The sequence below is a fragment of the Phoca vitulina genome, unplaced genomic scaffold (assembly GCF_004348235.1).
Source record: "Phoca vitulina isolate PV1807 unplaced genomic scaffold, GSC_HSeal_1.0 scaffold46, whole genome shotgun sequence".
Taxonomy (NCBI): Eukaryota; Metazoa; Chordata; class Mammalia; order Carnivora; family Phocidae; genus Phoca; species Phoca vitulina.
Window position 1 is genome coordinate 12,700,158 of NW_022589749.1, and position 24,608 is coordinate 12,724,765.

General features: G+C 44.9%; 1 protein-coding gene across 1 annotated transcript; it reads left to right on the forward strand.

The window, feature by feature from the left end:
* The first annotated feature begins 16,296 nt into the window (after positions 1–16,296).
* On the forward strand, positions 16,297–16,766 carry LOC116649091 (60S ribosomal protein L23a-like). The gene is given in 2 exon segments (XM_032431613.1): positions 16,297–16,486; positions 16,489–16,766. Coding segments are annotated over 2 exon segments (468 nt in total).
* Positions 16,767–24,608: the final 7,842 nt, after the last annotated feature.

Sequence of the window (24,608 nt, forward strand, 5' to 3'; positions counted from 1 at the left end):
TCTTCTGTTAAATACAAGTAAAAAGGAGAGTTGAGCACTTAAACTAGCAGCACACAGTGTGACCTCGTCGTTATAAAGCACGATGTCACCTGCTGTCCACGTCTCTGTGCGTGCCCGTGGGCTTAGATGTGTCGAGTACCGGATCTATAACACCACCCGTGGCCCTGTCGGGGGGCCGGCATTCTGACTTCTCCTCATGTTGTTTAGAATGTTTATCATGAGCGTGCATCCTTTTACATAAAAACAATGAGGCCTTTCCAGGAAAAAAAGCCGCACACGGGTGTCCACCAGCTGCAGGGCCGGCGCTGGTGCCGGCGGAGGGAGGCGACCCCTTTCCAGGCTGTGACAGGTGCCGCGGGCCAGGCGCCCCCCAGCAGGTGCCGCGCTGAGCGCTGGGTGGGGCTGCGGGAGGGCGCTTCGTTCCTCACACTTGGGGCAATCGGGGCTCCCCGGGGAACCAAGGGCTTGAGGAGGCAGATAGGTAAACGGGGGTTAAGACTGGGCAGGGGCAGGTGTGCAGGGACCCTCCGGGGGGAGGGGAGCGCGGGGCAGGTGTGGCCACAAGCTGGTCTGCGCGCGCCATCTAGTGGGCGCCCCGGGGACCGTCGCCCCTGGTGCCTCCGCAGGAGGAGAAGCTCAAGCCAATCAGAATCGCAGTTTGCAAAATTAAGGCCGCTTAGGAAAAGGTGTGCTGGGCTCCGCACTAAGCTATGCAAAAAAAAAAAAAAAAAGGTGCACTGTCACATGTCCTGCCAGTTCTCTCCCGCGGGGCGGGGCGGGTGGGGGGTGGGGGCACGATTATTTACCAGCTGCATCTAATCCAATTGGTCAGTGACCACACCACCTGGTTACGAAGTATTTTCAATCTCACCACTACTCTCAAGCGTCTCCCCTTTAAGCATGCTGGCATGCCAATGAGAAGGAGCTGTTAACGTTTATCGGGCGCTTGTTATGGGACAAACACTGGGCATGTGTTGTTCCCTCACTGTTCATCCTCCAAGGAACCTGGAGCTGTTGTAGTGGGAATATGGGTCTCTCTCTATAGAAAAAGACACTGAGGCTCCTCGAGGTCCCACAGTGCGTCTTAGACCATGGGGCTGCCGGAGCTGTAGGAGCAGGTTGGAAAGGGAGGATTTTAAGCCATTTCCCCAGCTGCTGGAAAGGGCTTGCTCATCTAATGCCAACACACAAGTTCCAGAGAGGTTGAAATTTCAGAGCAGGTGGAGGTCGGTCTGCTCTAGAACACTTGCATATTTAGGACTCCACTTTGAGATAATCTAGTTCACCTGGTATTTCAAAAAGAACATCATGTTCTCAGAGCGCAGCATCCTGATGATTTTACCACCTTTGAGGGTGTGTGTAAAACAGAAGCGAATAAAACCCTTTACATAATAACTCTCGATTTTGTCATTCGGGGCTCATCACCCAGCAAAACAATTCCAGAGCAGACGTGGTTGATGGATGTGCGGCTCCTTGGATGTTTTCGTGAGATAGGTCATAAATATTAATGGTATGGACAGAGCCTTAAAAATGTGTCCCGTCACATTCCGGTGGCAACAGAAACACTCAGAATATTCCACTGCTTTCTTTCCCTGACTGACAGCCACCGGTTTCTTTCATGAACTTGTTTAGCTGGATCTGTGCTTCCGTTTCATCTTCAGAAATTATCCATTAGTCAAGGTTTTCCTGAGTAGACACGGGTCAACTGAACTAAACATCTTAATGGGTTTTCTCTTCGCTTTCTCTACCCACCTGCATTCTGACATTAATCCTTCTGCTTCCTCGATTTTCACTGTGCGCCAGGAAATGGCGTAACCTCAAAACGCTTCGGCTTGGCCGAAGGTCTTCTCGGGCATCCATGTGCTGGATTATTGGCTGTGGGTGGTTGGATGGGATGGCCGCAAAGGTGGTTATCGCTGGTCATTTGCACAGTGCATGACCGGGTGGCCTGGGGCCGAGGAGGGAATCGAAGGAGCAGGTGTGTAAGTTTGTAGATGAAAAAAACCTCATGACAGTGAGTTGCTAACCTACAGTGCCCCACCTACAGGCTGTCCTCTGTGCTCTACTCAGCACTTCTCCCTGAGTGCTGTCTGGGTGTTCTCGATTCTTCTGGGGAGGCCCTGTGTGTGTGTGTTTATCATGCACACTGCGTTTCTGTCCCATTAAGGGGCACTCTTGCAAGGGTGTTGAATTGCATATGCTTTTAACTCCCTGCTGCTGGAGCTGGTGAGGCTGATGGTCCAGTGACAGTGTGTCCTATGGCCCCTCTCTTGTTCACGTGAAAATCAGCTCTGAAATGAAGGCCATCAGTGGGAGCTCTGGGATGAAGTGAGACCAAAGTAGACAGCCTCTCTTTTTAATGTATTCAATTTTTAGTCAGCTCTTCGGCCGTCTCCGAATCTCCTCCCCTGCCGAAAGGTGGCTTTTCTGGGACATCCTTCCTCCTGCTCTTAGAGTTAAGTAGCTGCTTTACACTTATTTTATTTTTTACATGTATGCTTTTTATTTTGAAGTAATTTTAGGCTTGTGGGAAGTTGCAAAAATAGGACAAAGGATCTCATGTATGCGCCCCCCAAGGGTGGCATCTTCCATGGCTGAAATACAACATCAAAACCGAGAAATTAATAGTGATACATTACAACTCCACTACAGCCCTTACTCAGTTTTCGACATTTTTTAACCCAGATTCATGCGTGTGTAGTTCTATACAATTTAATCCCATACATAGATTCGTGTAACCACTAGTAAATCAGATGCAGAATTCCACCACATTATGGAAGATCTCTCGGTAGGCACACCCACCAACCACACCCCCTTCTGCCCCTTTCCCCGCCGACCCCCGATCTGTACTCCGTCTCTATGGCTCTGTCATTTCAAAAATGGAATCCAAGTGGAATCTTAGAGGATGTAACCTTTTCGGGTCAGTATTTATTTTTCGGTGAGCGCTTTGTCCTCCATGCCCATCCCAGCAGTTCTGTGTATCTGGTCCTTCCTTTGTATCGCTGAGTGGTATTCCACCATATGGTTGTACCAGCGTCCACTCTCCGTAATTGTTAACGAGGCTGAACATTTTGTCCCATGCATATCCTCCTTGGTGAAATATCTGTGTTCACCCACATTTTCTTGCAGGATTTACTGTTGTTGTTGTTGTTGTTTTCTGTTGAATTTGTGAGTTCTTTATCTATAAGGTCTCTTGACCCAGGATGCTCCTCTCGGCTGATTTCTTTTTCTTTTTTTTTTGGTCTTTTTTTGCCATAAATACCAACTTTTAGAGAGGCTTCTCCTGGTCACCTTGCCTCAGTTAGTTCCCTCTTTTCTATTCTCACTCACTTTTTTGGGTTTGGTTTTGGTTTGGTTTTCTGTTTAGTTTCTTCAGCATCACCATAGTATCCATTTGAAATACCGTTGGGTTCATTTGTTCATTTTATGCTTAGATTTGTGATTTTTTGGCCTTTCGCATCCTATCGACATCTTTTTCCTGCATCGGCAAGTGAAGACTGTTCAAGAAGATGTGGAAGTGTCACTCCCCACGGCACGCGCCCGCCCTCAGCCCCACCTGCTACGGGGACACCGCATCCATGTCAGCTGTCTTATCCTTCGGGGTATTATTTTTTTATAAAGATAAGCAAATGAATGCATGTTTTTATACTTTCCCTCCTCTCTGACACAAAAGGTGGAATGTTTACTTAGCAATGTCTTCTGGAAACCAGAGTTCCTAGAAATTCTCCTCATTCCTGTTTCCAGCGGGGAGGGGTCCCAGTGTGCGATGCCTGGCAGCAGGCAGTTTATACAAACACTCTCCTGAGCTTGGACAGCATGGTCGCTGCCCCCAGTACGTCCCGGGGGCCCTCACCTCTTGCTATTTATGCCTTCGACAGTCCCCTCCCATGCTGTACCGGGGTCGGTCTGTGTGATCAGTAGCAGAAGGCAAAAATCAGGTGATTTTTTGTTCTCCTTCCCTGTAATTTTGTCCCTTCAAGAATGTTATATAAAGGGAATCATATAGGATGAAATATTTTGGGATCCCATTTGGGATTTGGGATCTATTGATCTAGTTAATCTAGATCCCAAGATTTTAGATGCAAATGAAGGTAATAACCTAATTTCATCTTTAAAGGAAATGGTCAAGAAGATTCATACTGAAGGAATGATATTTCCTGAAACCAGCAAACACCATAAATGGAGGAAACTTTTCTCAATTCATGAAAAGACAATTCAACAAATTTCCACAGGGGGAGAATGCTTTTCATGAACCCTTCACTGCCCCATTCAGCTCAACAGCTCAAACTGTGAATTCAGTTTTCATGAAGATTCCCAGGAAAACAAATGGAATAACGACAACCGTTATTAACAGGTTATACCCCCGCAGTTTCGGGGGTATATTTAGCTTCAATGGTATCTGTTCAAAATGGAAGATGTGACCACCTTAGCGATAAATGCGCTTTAATTGCACATGTTTAATTATAAGTTGTCTCCATTTAAATTTAAATAACTTCACTTCTTATCTTAAGAAAGAACTGTTACCCAGAAAACAGAGAAAAATATCCACAGCAATGATATTACTCAGCTCCCTGAAATTCTCTTAAAGCAGAGAATCCAGGCGGGTCTTCCCGGCAGGGGTCCCAGAACTGCCACTTACCAGTCTTTCGGGGATGACATGGAGTCACAGAGGAGGTCACATCAGTGTCCCCGCCCCGGCCTCGTGAAGCTCTCTGGCTCCGCTGGAGTCCGCAGAGGGAGAGGACACCTCCAGTCCCTCCCGGCACCAAATAAAGGAAGTTTACAGCCACGGAGGCCTCGAGAATGTTTCCCTCACAGACCCAGACATCACAACCAGCCCCTTCTCCCCACCAGCTGGACGACGGTGGGCTCCTCTTGAAGCATGGGCTCCATCCTCCACCGCACACCTGGGTCTCCTGCCATGGACAGGGAAAAGGAAAACCAGCAGAGGCCCACTCTCTACCTTGAAGAAGGAACTCGGGGGGCATCACCCAAGGCAGACACAGCTCCCTGAAATGCTGCTCAGACTCTGGTTCCCTACATGACCTCTCACCCTCAGCAAGAATGGTCCCCTGCGGCACGAGGTGCTGATCGGTGTGAAAGAGAATCACCATGATAAGTGAAAATCTGCTTCTATCCCAGGATAAGGGAAACTGGAGCATCACACCTATCATGTGGCCTTTACCTAGGGTTAGGCAAACTGTGAAATTTAAAGTCAACAATCAAGTTTAGGCGGCACATAACCCTCCACAAGACCACCCTCACTTCTGATACCAACTGGACATTCAGAGTGTTGCTCAAACCACCTTCAGATTTAATAGTTTGCTCAAAGGATTTCTGGAATTTACTGATGCTCTTGTACTCATGGTTATGGCTTTGTTACAGGGAAAGTGTACAGATGGAAATTAAGCAAAGGAGAGATACATAGGACAGAGCCTGGGAGGGTTCCACGTAAGCTCCATTGTCCTTTCCCATGGAAGTCTTGTTGGCATGGTCATCACATTGGAATATTCTTCATTACAAAGAAATATGCTTTCACATTTATCTCAAAACTCTCTTTCGCTTCACTTTTGATACAAATGTGGATAACGAAAATATTTAGCCAATATTTACTGGTCACTTTCTCAGACACCATTGCAAGCACTTCACAGGGATGAAACAGTTTCAACCCCACAACACCCCCATCGAGTGATGTGATAATTGCTGACAGTGGCCCCCAAAGTCATGTCTGTACCTAATTCCAATAACCTGCAAATGTGACCTTCTTTGGAAACGGGGTCTTTGAAAATGTACTCAGATTAAGGATCTTGAGATAAAATCACCCTAGACTATCTGGGTGGGTCCTGCAATGGGTTGAGTGATGGCTTTTCCAAAAGATATGTCCATTTGGAACCTATATATATGATTTTGGGAAGACTCTTTGCAGATGTAACTAAGTGAGTGATCTTGAGATGCACTCATCCTGGGTTAGCCAGGAGGGCCCTAAATCCCATAGCAAGTGTCTTTGTCAGAAGAAGCGAAAACTCTGAGAAGAGGTCAAGTCCATGTGGAGATGCGGACAGAGACTGGAGTCATCCACAGCCAAGGAACACCAGTAGCCACCAGAAACTGGAAAAGGCAAGGAGAGATTCCCGTCAGCCAGACTGGTTCTTCGAAGGCATGTGTCTTCCTGTGGTCTTCCCTCTTCTTTTAAAATCATCAGTCATATTGGATTAGGGCCAATCCACATGCCTTCATTTTACCTTAATTACTCCTTGTAAACCCATATGTCAAAATATAGACACACTCTCTCATCCTGGAGGTTAGGACTTCAACATAAGAACTTAAGAGGAGGGAAGTCATCCCATAACGGTGTTAACTTTGCAATTGTTTAAACCCTTTGGGAGACCCAAAGAAAAGTCAAAAAAAATGGCTTTTCTCTAAGCTTTGTACTTTTTATTCCTCCTGTTACCTGGAAAATAACAGTGTGCTGTAATAAGTCACTCAGAGTCAAAGTACACCAAATCCCTCACCACTGTTTTTGTTTTTCTGCAAATGATTAAATATTACTTTCTTTCAGTTTATAGCATAATCTAAGTGACAGCCGATCCATCAGCTTATCTGCTGATGTTTAACTACAGTATTTTGCATTCATTATTCCCTACTTATACCATTCTTTTAAAAAGAGGAATAACTTAATTCTGCCTCTTGACAGCAGGGAAATTAAATGGTGAGCCATAAAGATGAGTGTTTCTCTGGAAAACAAAACACCAACTGCAGATCTATAAAACCAAGCCAGAAGTATGTCACCCCAGAATGATATAAACAAAGACAAGCTTCTGGAAAATCCTCTCATACCAGAAAGTAAAGAAACTTTCAAACCTCAAACACAACTTGCCAACTGGAACAACCGTTTTGGGGAGCAACTCGGCAACCTGGAAAGTAAGATACATATACCCAGGAACATAGGGATTCTATTGCTATGTATACACCCTAAACGTTTGGCATCCCATTTTTGACTGCAACCCACACTATTAAATAGAATTTGCTTGGCAACTCAGAACACACACATGTGTACATGGACAGACATGTACACACACATGCAACATGCAAATCCTTGCATGCTTGTAGATGGACAATGTTGGGGAGGACGAATATTCTCTGCCCTTCAAAGTCCTTCTAGATGGGCTAAGAATCAAATGGACATGAGACAGATGAATGGGAGAAAATCAAATTTAGTTTCATTTGTATGGGAAGCCAGAGACTTGAAACTCCAGAGGCAACAGGAAGCTAAACTGAGCTAACCAGAGGGGTAGGGCCTGGGGATACAAGAGGAAGGCAGACTATTAGCAGGAAGGCAAGAGGAGATATTTGGAAAACAAAGGTAGCATTGCAAGCAGATAAGTTTCTTGTAAAGAGGAATCTGTTAATAGCTCTCTTCCTGGTGCAGGCAGGCATTTGAGGGGGGAGCTAAAGGAGCTTTTTCTTCAATCTCCTTAGTTTTCATTGCTTTTAACGCAAAATAGTCTTTACGCCCAAGTGGCCCATCTTGGGGCTGCCTGCTTTATCCCCTACAACAATATTAATTTACAGTGTGGTCTCAGAACTGGACTAATTCCTTCTCATTGTGGAAGTGCTGCCCACCGACATCTGACCTGCAGGGTCATCCCGACCGAGCCCACCGTCATGCATTACGTCAGTGACACCGTGCTGATTGGACAGAACAAGTAAAAGATGCCTGGTCAGTGCAGGTCTTGGAAAGACGCATGTGCTCCTGAGGACCGGAAGCTTCGGGCACTGAGCTCTTGTGGGCACAGGGGTACCGGACAGCCTCTCTGAACTGAAAGGCAGATGATGGAGGGGTCATTTCCGTCTCGGTCACTGGACGTCTGGGCCGAATCTTCCAGGGCTGCAACGCAGTGCAGGAGGAAAGGAGTTGCCACATAGAATCCCAGGCCAAGGACCGGATCCCTCGGAAGGTGCTGCATCCTCCCCTCCTCGTCTTCTTCCTCCTGCACCCCGCCTGCAACGCTGGAAGGATGCTCCACCCTGCGAGTTCTCCCGGCTCCCGGAGCTCACCCCCCAAGCGGGTGGCGTGGCGGGCCGTGGGCGGCGGGCCCAGGCCGTTGGCAAAGGAAGGGGGCCAACTGGGGAGGGGGCGGTTCTGGAAAGGAAAGGGCACCCAAGGAGTGGGGTTTTGTCATGAGGTGGTGGGGGCGAGGAGCGGCTGGTGGGGTGGGCCTGGGCCGGAGGCGGGCCAGGAGCAGATCTCAGGTGGGCTGGGTGGGACGGGGGCGGGGCCGGGGAGGGGCTTAAGGTGAACAGGGGCGGGGAGCTGAGCTCAGGTGGGTCAGACGAGCCTGGGTTGGGGGCAGGACCAGGGGCGGAACTGGGGTGGGACGGGCCTGGCGGCGGAGCTCAGGTGGCTGGGTCCGCCTGGAACCCGGCCGGGGGCCCGGCGGCCAGATCCGATGCCGGGGGACTGAGGCGCTGGAGGTAGTCCTAGCGGAGCGCGAGCCGGGGTGGATCCGGGGCCACCTCGGGGAGGACCGGCAGGGACCGGGCGCGGACACTAGGGACGCAGGGTGCGCTCCTAGGGCGTCGCCGGGTCGAGGTGAGGCGGGAGCGGGTGGCTGTCGTTCAGGTGCTCGGGCCCCGGGAAATTGCCCCGGATCTCCGGGTGTTTCGAGGAGTAGGGAGCCTGACCTGGAGTTTGGCGACGGGGCGGGAGGGCTGGCGGCCCCGGGAGCGCCTGTGCGGGGTTCGTCCAGCCTCGATGTGAGCGCTGGGGCTCTCGGAGCGAGCTTGGCTGGTCCTGAGGCTCCCAGGCGCTGCCCCAGAGTTGGGAAGGGGGCGGGATCAAGGGGAAAGTTCCGTTGATTGTCCCCTAGCTTCCTACCCCCAGGTCAAGGTGCACTACTGCTGACCCTAAAATTGCGGTCCCTGCCCTGCCCCCAGCTCCGTCCATCTGTGAGGACAGACGATGGGGAGAATCGTCCACAACTGGGGCTCCACCTGCCCTCTCCTGGAACTGTGGTGCTGGCAATGCAGGACGAGGAAACCCAGGTTTTTATGCTCCCTTCTCCCCAACCAAGGGGTCCCAAGAACCAGTCTTGGCCCGCGGAGCAAGTCACCCCCACAGCGCTTGTATCTGGCCAGAAATCTAGGATCTCCCCGCGGGCACCTGAGATGGATTTCAAAGCAATTTCGGGTTGCTGGAGGAGATTGTGGGGTTCATAGGGCCCGGCGTCTGAGGGAAGCCCAGTTCTGCTGAGCACAGAAATGCACAGACTCTTGGAGTGGAGGGAATTTAATGCGCCCATAGCACAGCGCCTAGAACATTCCAGAGGAGATCGGCGGGGGCTGGTATTACCTTGCTATTTTTATTCTGCGCACGTGGTATCAGGTGGCCGCATGGATTTGGCCAAGGCAGGGCTGGTGGTGGGGAGGATGGAGGGGAGGTTCAGCCTCTGGGTGCTGGGAGTTGTCGGCATAGGGAGCCCTTCCTGCAGGACACAGGCTCCGGAGGAGTCTCAGGGTCCGGTCAAGTGTAAGGGAGTATGCTGCGCTCGCTGCGGTCCAGCGCTGGGGTCCTGGTAGCTAACCCTACTCTGCAGGCGTGCAGGGTCTGCTCCTCCTGCCCCCTCGCTGGGTGCTGCAGGTTTCCCTGTCCCATGATGGGCTGACTTCTGAAAGCCAAGAGCACATGAGAATCACTTCCTGGGGCGTCTGGGTGACTCAGTTGGTTAAGCCATTGAGTCTTGATCTCGGCTCAGGTCAGGATCTCAGGGTTGTGAGATCAAGCCCCTGTCCCGCTCCCTACTCTTAGGCAGCATAGTAATGACCACATTTTCTAATTTCTTAGTGTCAGATAGGTAGGACCCTATGGGTGACTTATATGTCGGGGGTTGTGGGGCCTGAAATTTCTTCCATGTGTTTTTAATGGAAGGAGGTGTGCCTTCCTATTGTCTGGTGGCTGGAACAGGGGTGTAATGGCTGGAGTCCCAGCATCTATCTTGGACCATGATGTGACCTCAGGAATGGAAGCTTCACATAGTGGAGCAACAAGAGAGCAGTATCTGGGTCTCGATGCTAACCCTGGGCTGATAGCCTCTAGATTTCACTGTTGTGAGGGAGAAATAAATTTCTTTCTGATTTAAGGCTCTGCACTGTGGGGTCCTTCTGTGATTCACCGCTGAACATAATCTTGTTGGATATACCCAGAAAAAAACCCTCAAATTTTATTCTAGCCTAGAGGAAGTGTTTGGAGGGTTTGAAGCCAAGGAATGACATGACTTATTTCATTCTTTCTAAGGTTTGCTCTGGCTGCTAGCAGAGATTAAGCACTAAAGTTCCAAGATGAGAAGTAGGGCAGTCGGTTGAGGGCTCTATGTCTATCCAGCAGAAGACAGTGGTTGGATTAGTTGACGGCGGAAGTGCTATAGGTAATGATGGATGGTCGTACTTGGGATGGATTTATGTGCTCTGTACTTTGCTTATCAAATGTTTGGATTTTTTTAAAATTTTTGCTTTTTGGAGGAATAACTTATATGCAGTAAAGCACACCCATATTCAATGTATAGTTTGAGTCATTTAGACAAATACACATACCTATGGAACTATCATCACAATGAAGATACAGAACACTCCAAAAAAAAAAAAGATCTAGAATATTCCATCACCCCAAAAATTCCTTCTTTTTCCTTCATAGTCCATACATGCAGGAACTCTGTGCCCAGGCAAATTCTGGTTTTCTTTTTGTCACTGCAAACTAGATTTGTCCTTTCTAGAACATCATATCAGTATTTTCATGCAGTATGATGTGTCTGCCTTCTTTCAGTCTGCAAATGCATATGAGATTCATGCACATTGCTATGTGACTCTAGTTTACTCCTTTCTATGGTTGAACAGTATTTTATTGATGGTGATATATATACCTCCGCTTGTTTATGCTCTACATGTTGATCGACACTGGGATTGTTTCCAGGCTTTTACTCTTGTGAACAAAACTGCTACCAACATTCACGTGCAAGTCTCTTTGCTAAGAGCGGAATTGCTGGGTCATGTGGCAAGTATAGGTTTAAGCTTTGAAGTAGCTACCAAGCTTTTTCTCAAGTGGTCATACTGTTTTTTTACATTCCTGCTAATGATCTTCGAGAGGTCAGCTTGGTCCTCATCTTCACCAACCCTTTGTATTATCAGTCTTTTAAATTTTATTCCTTGCTTATGGACCCCTGATTGTGTTCCCCCTGCTGATGTGCCCAGCTGAAAAGCCACATTTGCCAGGAGACGGTGGCCCCGTGGCAAGGTCTGAGATGCGAGGAGGGGTTCTTGGGCAGGACTTCTGGGGAAACCGTTAAACTGGGCATGGTCTCCTTGCTCCAAGACGGCAGCATGGGAGAAAGTGTCCCCTGGGAGAGTTGTCCCCTCCACTACACAGCATGTGAGCAGCCCCCAGCTATGGGATGGGCTTCCCACCTTCCTGTAGTTTGAGGCCCTCTATAGATGTCTCAGGTGGCTCTTGAGTTCTTGGTCTCCTCGGCTTTGTGGTTCATTTTCAGAGCACGTTTTCAATTTTTGAAGCTCTCCATGAGAGTCTGGGAATGAATTCCTTGGGGGGAGGTAGCCAATCTTTCTGAAAGCTTTTTTTGTAATTGGGTGTTCATGGATCCTGCATCCACAGCCCAGGGCTGAGGGGCCCAAGTTGGGCAGAGATACAGATTCCTCAGCTTGATTTCTCCAACCATGGGGATGAAGACGTGAGAACGGTCCCGTGTGAGCCCTGAGTCATGGCTGCTCAGAAAACGCAAAGTCTGAGTGGGAGAAGAGGAAATAAAAGTCCATGTAAATACACCACAAATTATCATCAAGCAAATAACACCTTAAACTCATTTGTGACTTGCCAACTTTCCACAGAGATAATTATATATGGATCTTATACAGTAATTTGTTGGCAGTTCCCAGAAGGAATGTGACATTTCAAACGAAATGAAGTTCAGAATTTATACAGCTCATTTGTAAACTGCTTGTTGACCTAACTCGGTTTCCAAGGGTTCCATGAATGATTTTGTCTTTGTCTTTTTCTTCCTTTCTGCTTTTTTCTTTTTAAGTAGGCTCCATGCCCAACGTGGGGCTTGAATTCATGACCCTGAGATCAAGAGTCACGTGCTCCACCAAGTGAGCCAGGCAGCCCCTCTTCCTTTCTGCTTTAGTGATAGAGAACCAAGGGCTCACCATCAACAGAGAGTTTCCTCACCACCACCACATCTTCCGGGGAGCCTTCATGTAAAAGGTGCAGAAACCTCCTTTTCCTTAGATCAGGAGTCAGAAAACTACAGGTGTGGGCCAAATCTGGCCCATCTTCTGTTTTGCAAATGACGTTTTACTGAAACACAGTCCCACTTTTCATTTCGTATCTTCTATAGGGGCTTTATTGCTGGGTAGTTGTGACAGCGTCTAAATTCTCTTGTTCTTCTTCAATCCTTAAAGGATTAGGGTTCTACGGTGGAAAGCGCAAAGTAGGTGCTGGGGAGTACTTGTTTAATGAGAGAATTAGTGAGTGTGAGTGTGGGAGGTATTGGCTGGCACATCAGTGGAATTGTGACGTCAGGGCTTTGTTCTTGCCAACCCTAGCAAATCTCGTCTGGGACAGTGTCCTGTCTGCCTTAGAAGATCCCTTCCAGTGAGTAAGTGACTGCGGTTGAGTGGACAAAACTAAGTAGATCGACATTGGTCAAGATATTCAAGAACCTGGGTGATTCCAAACTCAACATTCTCATTTTCAGACCCAACACTCCATCACAACCCCTGAGAAAGGGTTTCATTAGGCGACCTTGTTGGACCATGGGCTTTGGGGACCCTGCACATACCTGATGAACATCTCTTAAGCCTCAGTTGCAAAAACATGGAGAAGGCATGAGATCTGTTTATTATTCAGGATAGTGTCAGTGGCCATTAGTAGAATGCAACCCAAAAGTGGCTGAAATGAGAGGACTTAATTCTACTTCACAACAAGAATTTCAAAGGTGGATGGTTCCTTGGTTTGATAATCCAGTGGCCCAGCAGGGTCATCCAAACGTTTGTGGTTTTCCACTCCATGACACCCAGGACACTGGCTGCCCCTCACCCACGTGTGTCCTCGTGATCCCAAGATAGCTACAGCTCTTCCAGATATCACAGACTCACCCTGCTCATCCAAAGGCAGGAAGAGAGAAGACTCTTCACAGGTCTGTCTCTTTACCAGGGAAAAGCACATTTCCACAAACCCTGCACTGGTCTTCCCCTCAGATCCCACTGATCCACAGTAGGTCCTGGGTTCAGAGGAGTTTGGTAAGGTGCATATTTGACATTTTTAGGATTCATAGTTGGCATCCTTAACGACCTGTCCCCTGTCTTTCCTCTGGCTTGGCAGCATCTCTAGCAGGATCTTCCCTCCTGGTGGCAGGTCAGCCACCAGCATCTCCCAGTGTCCATCCTGCTGGTGTGGTCACTTCAGGGAGGATGCCACTCTTCCCTGTCAGGTCCACTGGCTCTGTTTGGCCCAGCCTGGATCATGGGCCCACCAGAACCAGTCACTGTGGCCAGCCCACCTGAACGATGTGGCTTAGAGGATGGGAGATGTTCTGGGGGATGGATGCTGGGGGTGGGGGCAGAAACAAGAGGGGCCAAGCTGTCCAGACTATCTGGATAGTCTTTCAAATCCAGATGTTGTGCCTGAGGAGTCCACATGGGATTTTCCACCTCTGCGCCCTCAGGAAATACTGTCTGGGTACATAATAGTAATATCTGTGGATTTTGCATAGGGCATATATTTTCTTAAACTATTTGATCAAGTAGTGATGTTTTCAAACCCAAAGAACAACACAGATGGTGTTTGTCACATCTGTGAGAATGCATTTTGCATTCTTTTTTAGAAGAGATTGGAAAGATTGCATGAGAAAAAAAGGCATTATGTAACCAGAGTTACGTCATTAGGAGAAGTTCTCACACGTCCCGCCTCTTTCTCCTTTCCTGCCTTTCTACCCTTTTCCTCTTTGTCTTGCTGGCAGTGCTAGAAATGCAGAAATGTTTGCTTTGGGATGACAGTGTGTGCCTATCTAATACCCCTGTAAAACCCATTCCACAATATTAATAAATATTGCTTCTTTTATCCCTTTTGTCGAATTATGCTATCAAATGAGATGTTAAATGCAGGCTCATGGGATGTGTCTGATGGCTGACAAAGTGAATATATGAATATATTCCTTAAAAAAAAAATCCTGCAGAAGCTGTAATCTCTGAATTGTGACAACCTTGGGTAGAATCGTTTTAATAGAATGTAACACACAAACTGCCTGAAATACTGTGATAAGAATTTTAAAAGCTGTTAAATGCAAAAACCCAATGCACTAGGTTAGAAAGGCAGAAAAAGTCTTAATTTAAAATGTTTTAATGAACACTCATTGTGAGGAAATGTGAGTAAATGAAGATGAAAACCACATGATTATAAAGGACAAAAGACATTAGACAAATAAGCAAATCTGAAAGTGTTCTTTTTTTAAAGATTTTATTTATTTATTAGAGCGAGAGAGAAAGAGAGAGCATGAGCAAGGGGGAGGGGCAGATGGAGAGGGAGACGTGGACTCCCCACTGAGCAGGGAGCCGGATGGGGGACTTGATCCCAGGACCCTGGGATCTGAAAGTGTTCTAACAGCTAATGCCAAGCCAAGAGAAATGGAAGTCAGCCAACAGATTCCTTGCATGGGAGACAGATACATCCAGATAGCTTGGCAGTGGAGTTTTTCCTTAAATGAACGTTGTTGTACATGTTTCCTGTGTACACTTGGGTTTACCTAGGGATGCATGACTGGGTCTAGGTGTGTGTGCATTTCCAGCTGACCCACAGGCACACAGGCCTGCAGTCTCAAGAGCTGCTCTAGCGGATGCACAGACCTGCAAGTGTTACAAGAGACGCTCATTATTTATGCCACCTGCTGGGGTGATTTGTTATTCAGCAGTAGCTAACTGACACACCTGCCTGGAGCTCTACTTCTCTTCAATTGTTTGACCTTTCACTATATATACAAAACGTTTTAGAGATAGTTCACATATTATCTCATCATATTCTGTAGTTTCATTGGTGTATGATTTAAGTCCATGTCACTAATGACTTGGAAGATATAAAAAGTCTCAAACTTCTAAGAATGAAAGCGATAATGACCTGGATGAAAAATACACTGGATGGCGTTAGTGGCAAAATGGATACTAGTAAATTTGAACACATGGCGATAGCAAGTATCAAAAATAAAACAGAAAGCATGTATATGTATAAAATATTTTATATATATTTATATTTTACATACATATTTTATACACATACACTTTTTCTGTTTTATTTTGAAGATATATGTATATATATGTAAATGTTCTATATATAAACAAAGTTACACAACTCTGGAGAACTTCCTGAATATGATTACCGCCAGTACAGTCCTGCTTTCTTTGCGTGAAAGGCGTGAATAACAAGCTCACCATCAACAGCTTGTATCATTCAAACCGGGCATCCCATTGTGGTGGTGATTCTTTGTGGAGCTGTCTGCATCTTCTTGACCAAGACCCAATGCTCCTTATTTTTTAACTAACTAGTCAAGGTTAGGAGTAGAATTTATGTTTCAGAATTGGGTTTTTCCTCTATAAAGCTAATTGCCCCCACCATGGTGATTGAAATTTTAAACCTTGATCTCAGAAGTGTCGTGCTCCTCCTGCCTTAAAGAGAGTAAGGTAAGAATTTAGCTCTTATATATTGAGTATGGCAGAAAGTAATTGAATTAAATAAGGTGTCCATTTGATAGCTCTTCCAAACCTACACTGACCCAGAATATTCAACTCACATCTTTTTTTTTCTTTTAAGATTTTATTTATTTATTTTGAGAGAGAGAGCACAAACAGGGGAGGAGAGGGAGAGGGAGAAGCTGACTCCCCACTGAGCAGGGAGCCTGCTGCAGGACTCAATCCCAGGACCCTGAGATCATGACCTGAGCTGAAGGCCGATGCTCAACTGACTGAGCCACCCAGGTGCCCCTTCAACTCACATCTTACTTGGGTAACAAGTGGGTTTTCATCAGTGGAAGAATACTCTTTAAATGTATTCTTAATGTATTCATAATCTGCCAATATTCATGACACTTACAGTCTGAGTTGCTATGTTTGCTCATCGATACTACCACTGTAAGAATAGATGGGAATAGGATGTGTTTCTAACATGATGAGCATCTCAGGACTCTTGTTTCCTCTCACTTTTTAAAAGATGAGGACTCTTCCCAAATCCCTTTTACAAAGATGGCGCCGAAGGCTAAGAAGGAAGTCCCTGCCCCTCCCAAAGCTGAAGCCAAAGCAAAGGCTTTGAAGGCCAAGAAAGTGGTGCTGAAAGGCGTCCACAGTCACAAAAAAAAGAAGATCCGCACGTCACCTACATTTCGACAATCCAAGACACTGCGTCTGCGGAGGCAGCCCAAATATCCTCGAAAGAGCGCCCCCGGAGAAACAAGCTTGATCACTATGCCATCATCAAGTTCCCCCTGACTACTGAGTCAGCCATGAAGAAAATAGAAGACAACAACACACTTGTGTTCATTGTGGATGTCAAGGCCAATAAGCACCAGATCAACCAGGCTGTGAAGAAGCTCTACGACATTGACGTGACCAAGGTCAACACCTTGATCAGGCCTGATGGAGAGAAGAAGGCATATGTTCAACTGGCTCCTGACTATGATGCTTTGGATGTTGCCAACAAAATTGGAATCATCTAAACTGAGTCCAGCTAGCTAAATCTAAATATAAATTTTTTAACCAAAAATAAAAAAATAAAAAAATAAAAGACGAGGACTCTCCTGATTGTTTATCCATAGCGCTTTCTTCCATGTGAGTATGTTTCACATTTCTAATAATCTTCTCTTTATGTAATTGTGATTATCTAGTCTTGGGAACCCATAACTGTGCACTCGTAGGATCATTAATAGGAGAAACACCCAGTTGAAATCTCAACTATTTCTTATTGGAAAGAAGAATTTTAGTCACAACCTACCTAAAATTTCTGGAGGGATATAATTAGCAGGGATAGTGAATGTAAGGCTGTTTGTCTCTTTCCCCTCTGGTCACAGATAAACACTCATAATACCCGTTCATTGAAATGTCCTAATGTTAATGGGAAGTCATATTAACCAGAAAGAAAGCGAGCTCCTTCTGCCTCCGGAGATCATCTCTGCTGGGACACGACACGAGACATCAGAAAGCCTTGGACATAAGGGAGAGCAGAGCTGGTGGTATTAGGTTTGCTCCTACAATTTTCTTTGACTGGTCCAGCAGGGCAACTGTCTTCTAGACCCTTGGTCAGGTCACTTGCATCTTTTTTTTTTTAATAAAAAATTATATATATTTAAGGTGTACAACATGATCATATATATACATTATATGTATTATATATGTAGTGAAATGATTACAGTCAAGCTAATGGACACATCTCCTGATCTGGTTATCAGTTTTGTGTGTATGCTGGGACCGTCAGCAACCTACTCTCTTAGAAAACGTCCCGTATTCAATGCGGTATTACCACCTACAGTCATCATGCCACACGTTAGATCTCTAGGCTTATTCATCTTTGAGGTACTGCTTGGGTAAGGAGCTAGATTTGACTTCCCTTGTGTGTGCCGTGTCTGCTTTAAATATTGGAGTCCAATGATCTTTTAGGCTCAGATACCATATTTTGTGATAGTAATGCATCTTTGAGATTTGGGCTCTTTATAATACCCTTATGCAGCGAGATCTGCACTGTTGGACCCATGCCACTTGGAACACATGCCATGTTCCTCACAGGCTGGTATGTCGCTGTTCATTCAGTCACTGTTGAGTTAAAAAGCATCGTGCCTTTCATAATCAGGGACAATCGGGGAATACATCAGTTGTCAGTTTGCTGTGTGACCTGCAGTTCATCGGCAGTGTTGCTCGAGCACTGCTAAGTTCTTGTAGGAAGCAGTCAATTGCCCTGAGCACGGTCCTGGACATCAGATGATCAAATTCAGTTCCAGGCAAGACCGTGAGAGTGTTAGCTCAATGCACCCAATTAGTGATACGTCTCAAGGGCATAGTGTAATTACTTATTTTCCTAAATAACACAGACACGCTTGGACTTAATTACGATAGTTTCACTGGGAAATAGAATCATGGTAATTTCCAAGTTTGTGTATCTCATTAATGAGACGTGCTAAGTCTTATTGGCATTTCTGTGAGATGCCTTTATGTTTAAATCATTCTCTAAATTGTTAATGTCATCTGTGGAAGCAAAACATGTCCAGATTTTCTTCTGGAGGTGAAGTCTCTGTGTGGCGGGGAAGTCTCAGGGCTGAAGCATCCAGGTGACAAAGCTTGCCTGAGCAAACAAAAGAAACCAAGAAATAAGTATGCCCGTGTGTGTCTATAAAACATCAGCATTCAGTTTGTTATCCACCTTTTAAACATCCGTAGAGTAGGACTTTTTTCACCAGGAGTCTGAAAAGCAGAACGCACCAATAGCCAAGAGTCTTAAATTTAAGACCTAACTCTGCCCCTGGGAATCTCCATGACCTTGCCTTAGAGTTATTTCACTTTGCATTTCTCCAACTTGTTCACTTGTAAAATAAGTGGGCCATTCATTTATTGAGTAATTACTGTGTGCTGAGCACTGTGCTCATTATTAGGAAAACAGCAGCTCATGTGGGTAGGTGAGGTTTCTAATTTCCAGGACTTTATATTCTAGCAGAAAAAGCAACAGACACATAGATGAATAAATAAAATGAGTAATGAAGCTAAGGACAATTTGATGATGCCAAACAATCAGGTAATGTAATTGAAGTAGACTGGAGGAAGGTGGGGGGGGTGGCTTTAGGAGGAAAGTCAGGGAAAACGTCTCTGAGAATGGTAACATTTGAGTAGCAATTTGAATAACGAGGAGTCAGCTATAGAAGTTTTGGAGTAAGAACATAGCAGGCAGACAGAAAGGCAGAATTCCCTGAGGTGGAAACTTACTGATTTCTTAAAATCTCTTCAGCCATAAATTTCAGTGATTTCTGCTCTTTCCACTTCTACGTGGTCACCCACGTGTGGTATCGAGGTTCTTTACCATCACTGGCTGGATTTTATTTAATTGAGCTTTACCTTTCATTCAAGGTATCTTGTCATTCGCTGAATGTGTCTAACTAATTAATGTGTTTCCGGTCCCTCCCCGGATTCTTGGAATTTATTTCCACCATTCTCAGTCTGGTGTATCCCCCCCTTCCTTGCTAGCTTCCCGGTGTGACCAGCCAGTTGATAGGAAAGCATAGAGGGACAAACCTCATGGATGCCTGAATGTAGATGCACTCCAGGTCACCAGCATGTCCTAGAAAACATCCAAGTGAAATGTCATTCATCTAGTATTTGCAGCGAGGTATGACCATGAATTGCTCCCGCATTTCTAGACAGTGTTGATAAGATTGACACTGAGGAAGATTAGAACAAGGCAGACACTGATCAGGTAAAGCAATACCTCCGATGGGAAGCAGGAAGCGATGGGAGGGTCTACCTGGCATCTAGAAATACATCCATCAGTGACTATGCCCTCTTCCACTCTGTGCACTGCGCCATAGCGTTTGGCTGCCGTCACTCCATACCTGGTGCTGGTGGATGCGTTCCTTCTTTGGTCCACGAATCAAAATGCTTCAGTGGCAACAGAACAGCTAGGTACTAGTGGGGTGACCTTGAAAAAGATAATTCAACTTTGTGCTCCCCTTAAAATAGGAGTCCGTAGCAGCATCTCGCAGGGTTGTAAGAGATGATGCATGCCAAGTGCTGAACATAGCCCCAGCAGAGGACACTGTGGTCATCACCAATGTCATTGTCTTCGTCTTGTCGCCATCATTCTCAATTGTCACTTAAATTGGTGCCTTTTCAACAAAGCATTCTGCGACCACCCTGTTTAAAATAACAATCGTAGTCTTCACTCTTTATCCCCTTCTTCTTTTTGCGGCTTCCTTCCCATTTGTTACCAATGACATGTTACGTATTTATTTGATTAGCTGCCTGTTTCTCTCTCTAAAAATAAATAATAAGCTCCATGATCTTAGGGACCTCATTTTCCTCTCTGGTATCATCAGTGTCTGGATAAGTGCTTGGCATATTGTTGGTGCTCAATAAATACTTGCTGATTAAACAAAGCAATATTATCCCCATCTATTACGCCCGACTGCAGTGTGGCTATGGTTGAGGTTTACAGACTGGCCATGGGTTGGGTCAATAACGCAGAGAATTTTTAGCTCTTCTCAGCATGTCCCCAGTTGCAGAATGAGCTGACAAGGAATTGAGATCACTACTGTAGACTGCCATCTCATGGACAAGCCAGCTTCAGCTCTCTAAAGAGAAAGTCTTTCCGCTATGCTAAGCACTCTATAGATGGAAGGAATTAGGCTACTACGTGACGAGGTCTGGAGTGCCATGCTGTGACATCAGGACACTCCCCCACCTCCTTGTTCTCTGCTGAGCTCAGATGAAACAAAACCCCAGTCGACACAGGCAGGAGAGATGCAGGCTTGGTGAGATGATGAACCCCCTCTCCTCCGTGCGGAGGGGGATGTTAGGGAACACCTATAATCTTTTATTCTGATCGAGGGCTGATAAATCATCATTGAAAGTGGAAAAAAAACAGGCAAGTGATGAATTGAGGCAGTGTTTAGGAGTTTTGGAAGCCTTGGTATGCGAATCACTAATCTGTGTCCTAAAGAGGGTGATTAATCAAAATCCCAAGCAATTAAAAATAATAATACATTTCTGGATTTAATTTAATATAACTTGCTGAATTTTGCCTGACCATGGATTCCAATTTGGAAGCCTTTTGTTTTTCTTACTTCAATCCGTGAAATATCCTGTCTTCTTAAGCCTGAGTTTATTTTCTTATAAATGAACTTATTAAAATGCAACAAAAATTAAATAAGCCTAATTAATTTAACTTTTAAAAAAGTAATATTTTTATGGAGTAACTGAAGGGAATATTATCTAACACATTCACACCAATTTATTTCTGTTGTGTGCATCAGAAGTATTAAGTGACTAGGTTCACGTTCCCTCAGCAGATTAATACTTGTGTTCTAATGGAAAACGGAGTTAATCAGAAAACCCCCTCTAGCAGCATGGGATGAGTAGGTCACAGGAGACTGTCTTTGTAGATAATTAAAGTTCAGGTTTAGACTTTTTTTTCTAGAAATGTCTGATTGGATCATTTTTAATTTACAGTAAATATCAGAATATTTGGCAGGTGGATCTCCCTTTTTTTTCCCCCATCCCCTCTGCATGGGGTCTCCAGGGGCTTGTGGTTTTCTTAGACTACCTGAGGAATGCTAGCAATAATAATATTAGTAACTATATAGAAGCCTTATGGTGTTCCATATATATGAGACATCATGGAACATTTATGGTGGATTGGGCACTGTGTGGCCATTCAGGGTTTCCAGTACCCATTGTATGATGAGTAAACTGAGGCACTGAAAGATGGAGTTACATAGGCTGAGAGCGAGGAAGTGACTGAGCTAGGGTTCATATTCCAAATGATAAACCGTTGTAAACGTTTCCTGCTGAGTACGTGGGTAGGCACAGTAGGGATAGATAGAGAATGGTTCTTTGATAAAGCCCCAAGCAGCAAAATTCAGAGCCCCCGACTAAAAGAGAAAAGAACGCCTTCTTTCCTTCCAGGTGACTGCTCGGGGTTCCAGGGAGAAGCTGGAGTCATGCCTCGTGGCCACTGGCTGAGCTCATCGGGGCGTCTTTGGGTCCAGATGCTCGAGGAGGGCGGTTACGCTAGCCTGCTGGGGTCAGGGGCACTCAGAGAGATGCGTGTGAAGGATGCATCTCCAGCGGGGGCTCAGCCACCTGAGGGATGTTGGAGGGATAATAAATGAGTAATTTTTTTACAGCTCTGTTATTCTCTGGCAACATGTGTGGAGGTTTTCCCCATGTGCTGGCAGACACAGCCGTCAGCCTGTGGGCGTTTACCCTCTACAGCGTAGCAATTCCAGTAGAAAGAGAAGGTTCAGGGCGCCTGGGGGCTCAGTGGGTTAAGCGTCTGCCTTCAGCTCAGGTCATGATCTCAGGGTCCTGGGACAAGCCCTGCATCGGGCTCCCTGCTCAGCAGGGAACCTGCTTCTCCCTCTCCTTCTGCCTCTCCTCCCCCCTGCTCATGCTCTCTCGCACGCTCTCTCTCTTCCTCTCTCAAATAAATAAAATCTTAAAAAAAAATAAAAGAAAGAAAGAGAAGGTTCAGATGGTTCCTGTCAGTAGACCATAATGCAGGATTGGATCCTTTGCTGTAAGCACATGCTTATGACATTTGGAAAAAGTTGAATGAGGTTTGATTTTTAAATATTAATAATATATCAAAATAAATAAATATTAGCAATGTATCAATGTGAATTTCCTGATTTTGATGGTTGTGTGGAAGGTTTGGTAGTTTTGTTCTTGCTATAGGAGATACACAATTAACTTAAAGGGATCAGCAATTAATTTAATTAAATAATAAATAAATTAATTAATTTAAAGGGATTGACAATTTGTTCTCATTTAGTTCAGGGAAAACATTTCTTACACTATACTGTTATATAATTTTGTGATTATTTCAAATGAAAAAAATATATTAAAATTACTCATTTATTTTCCCTCCAACATCCATGAGGAGGTTGAAGTCCTGCTGGAGATGTTCTCCTTCACATGTGTCCCTCCTAGTGCCCCTGACGCGAGCAGGCTAGCCCGGCCATGCTCTTCTCAAAGCGATGGCAGAGACCCACAGAGGGCCAGCAGAGCAATGAGAATGCCCACTGCCTTTTTTTTTTAAATGAGGCAATACATGATAGAAACAAGGGTGGATGTCCTGAGAACTCTGGGGCTCAGATGTGGATCACCAACACTTCTGTCTCTTTGTTTTGGCCAAAGCAAGGCTCGTGGTTAAATTCCAAATCAACGAGGCCTTTTAGTGGAATGAATTGGCACTGTCCCATGATGGCAGGTGTAAAAGTGGACGCTAATGATGCAATCCATCATAGTGCTATAAATAGAAGAAGATGGGGTGCACGGGGATGCTGGAGAGATGACCACCGTGTGGGTCCAATATAGCTGGAGGAAAAGCTCATTAAATGAGCTAAGTGTGCAGAATGCCCAACACAATGTTTGATCCATACTTGGCAACTAATATGTTAGTTCCTTTATTTTAATAGCTTCCCATCACCAAAATGCATATTTCTTTAAATAGATGTTGGACCAAGAAGAAAGTCTGAAGACCTATCTTAATTCTCCCTATACCTTTCTTTGTGATGATGAGAAGAAATTAATTTGTGTGTGTGTGTGTGTGTGTGTGTGTGTGTGTGTCAAGCAGATGGTGGGAGTTAACTGTCTCCAGAGCATTATGTTGTTGTTTGCATCATTAATTAAACTTTACACAATATTGCGTTCATAAATCTTGAGTAGAGAATACCTGCAAATTGACTTAGCTCTGGTTTTGAGATTTGGTTATGTAAAAATGCCGTATATCTGCATACCTTCTGATTGCACCACATTGCATTTGAGTTAAGATTTGGACAGAGCGGGTAATAAAAATGGATGAAGAAGTATGATAATATGAGCCAATTTTTTTTTTTAAAGAAAGGACTAGTATTTGAAAATAGTTATAAAAATTGAGAGCTTAATAATGCAGGCCAAGATGCCAATTAACACACCTACCTTCCCGGATCCACGGCTGTTTATAGCTCGATTTTCTCACATAGCCCCAGTTGGTAGAAAGGAATCTGAGAATTCATTCGGTCTAATTATATGCACCGTTTTAGGACTTGGAAATGATTTGTATGGAACATAATAAAATTTAATCTTCTTCTTCACCCAAATTTATAGTTCTTGGGGGATGAGAACTTATCACATGTGGAGGGCTCAGTATATTTCAGAAGACGAGACCTGCCCACTTATAATCTTGCTCAAGAAGCCGTGACTCTTCCCTTCAATTTACTGCCTGCTAGCTCTATCAAGCCTCTTCAATCCCACGCAGGTGCTAATTTATGGTCTGAAGCCCTCATCTCCTTATTGCCCATTGAGTTTTGAGTCAACCCTGAATTCATAGCCTGCCTTTTAGAATTATATAATATATATTTTTATTTATATGTATTACTTATATTTACATGTAAATATAAATTGTATATTATTTATATTTCTTTTATCTAACTATATATAATTTATATAGAATATATATTTGTATTTTATATAAATATACATTTTATATTATTTATATATATTTCTTTTATCTAAATATATATAATTTGTATAAAGTTTATGTAGAATAAATAAATATATATATCTAAAACTATCACTTATAGGTGGCTGACTATTGTAAAATGTTTCAAATGTAAAAAAAAAAAATGATCTCCTAATTTAAAAATTTTGTCAGGAGAAAACAGAGCCACCAAGAGAGTGAAATAATGCAAATATTCTGATTTATGGGGTATATTGTCTCTGACTCTCCCAATCCAATCTCTTGCCTTCTGAGAGAGATTTCTGAAAAATTATTTAGCTAAAATAAGGTAACTCTTTTACTTTACCTAATTTATGTTTCT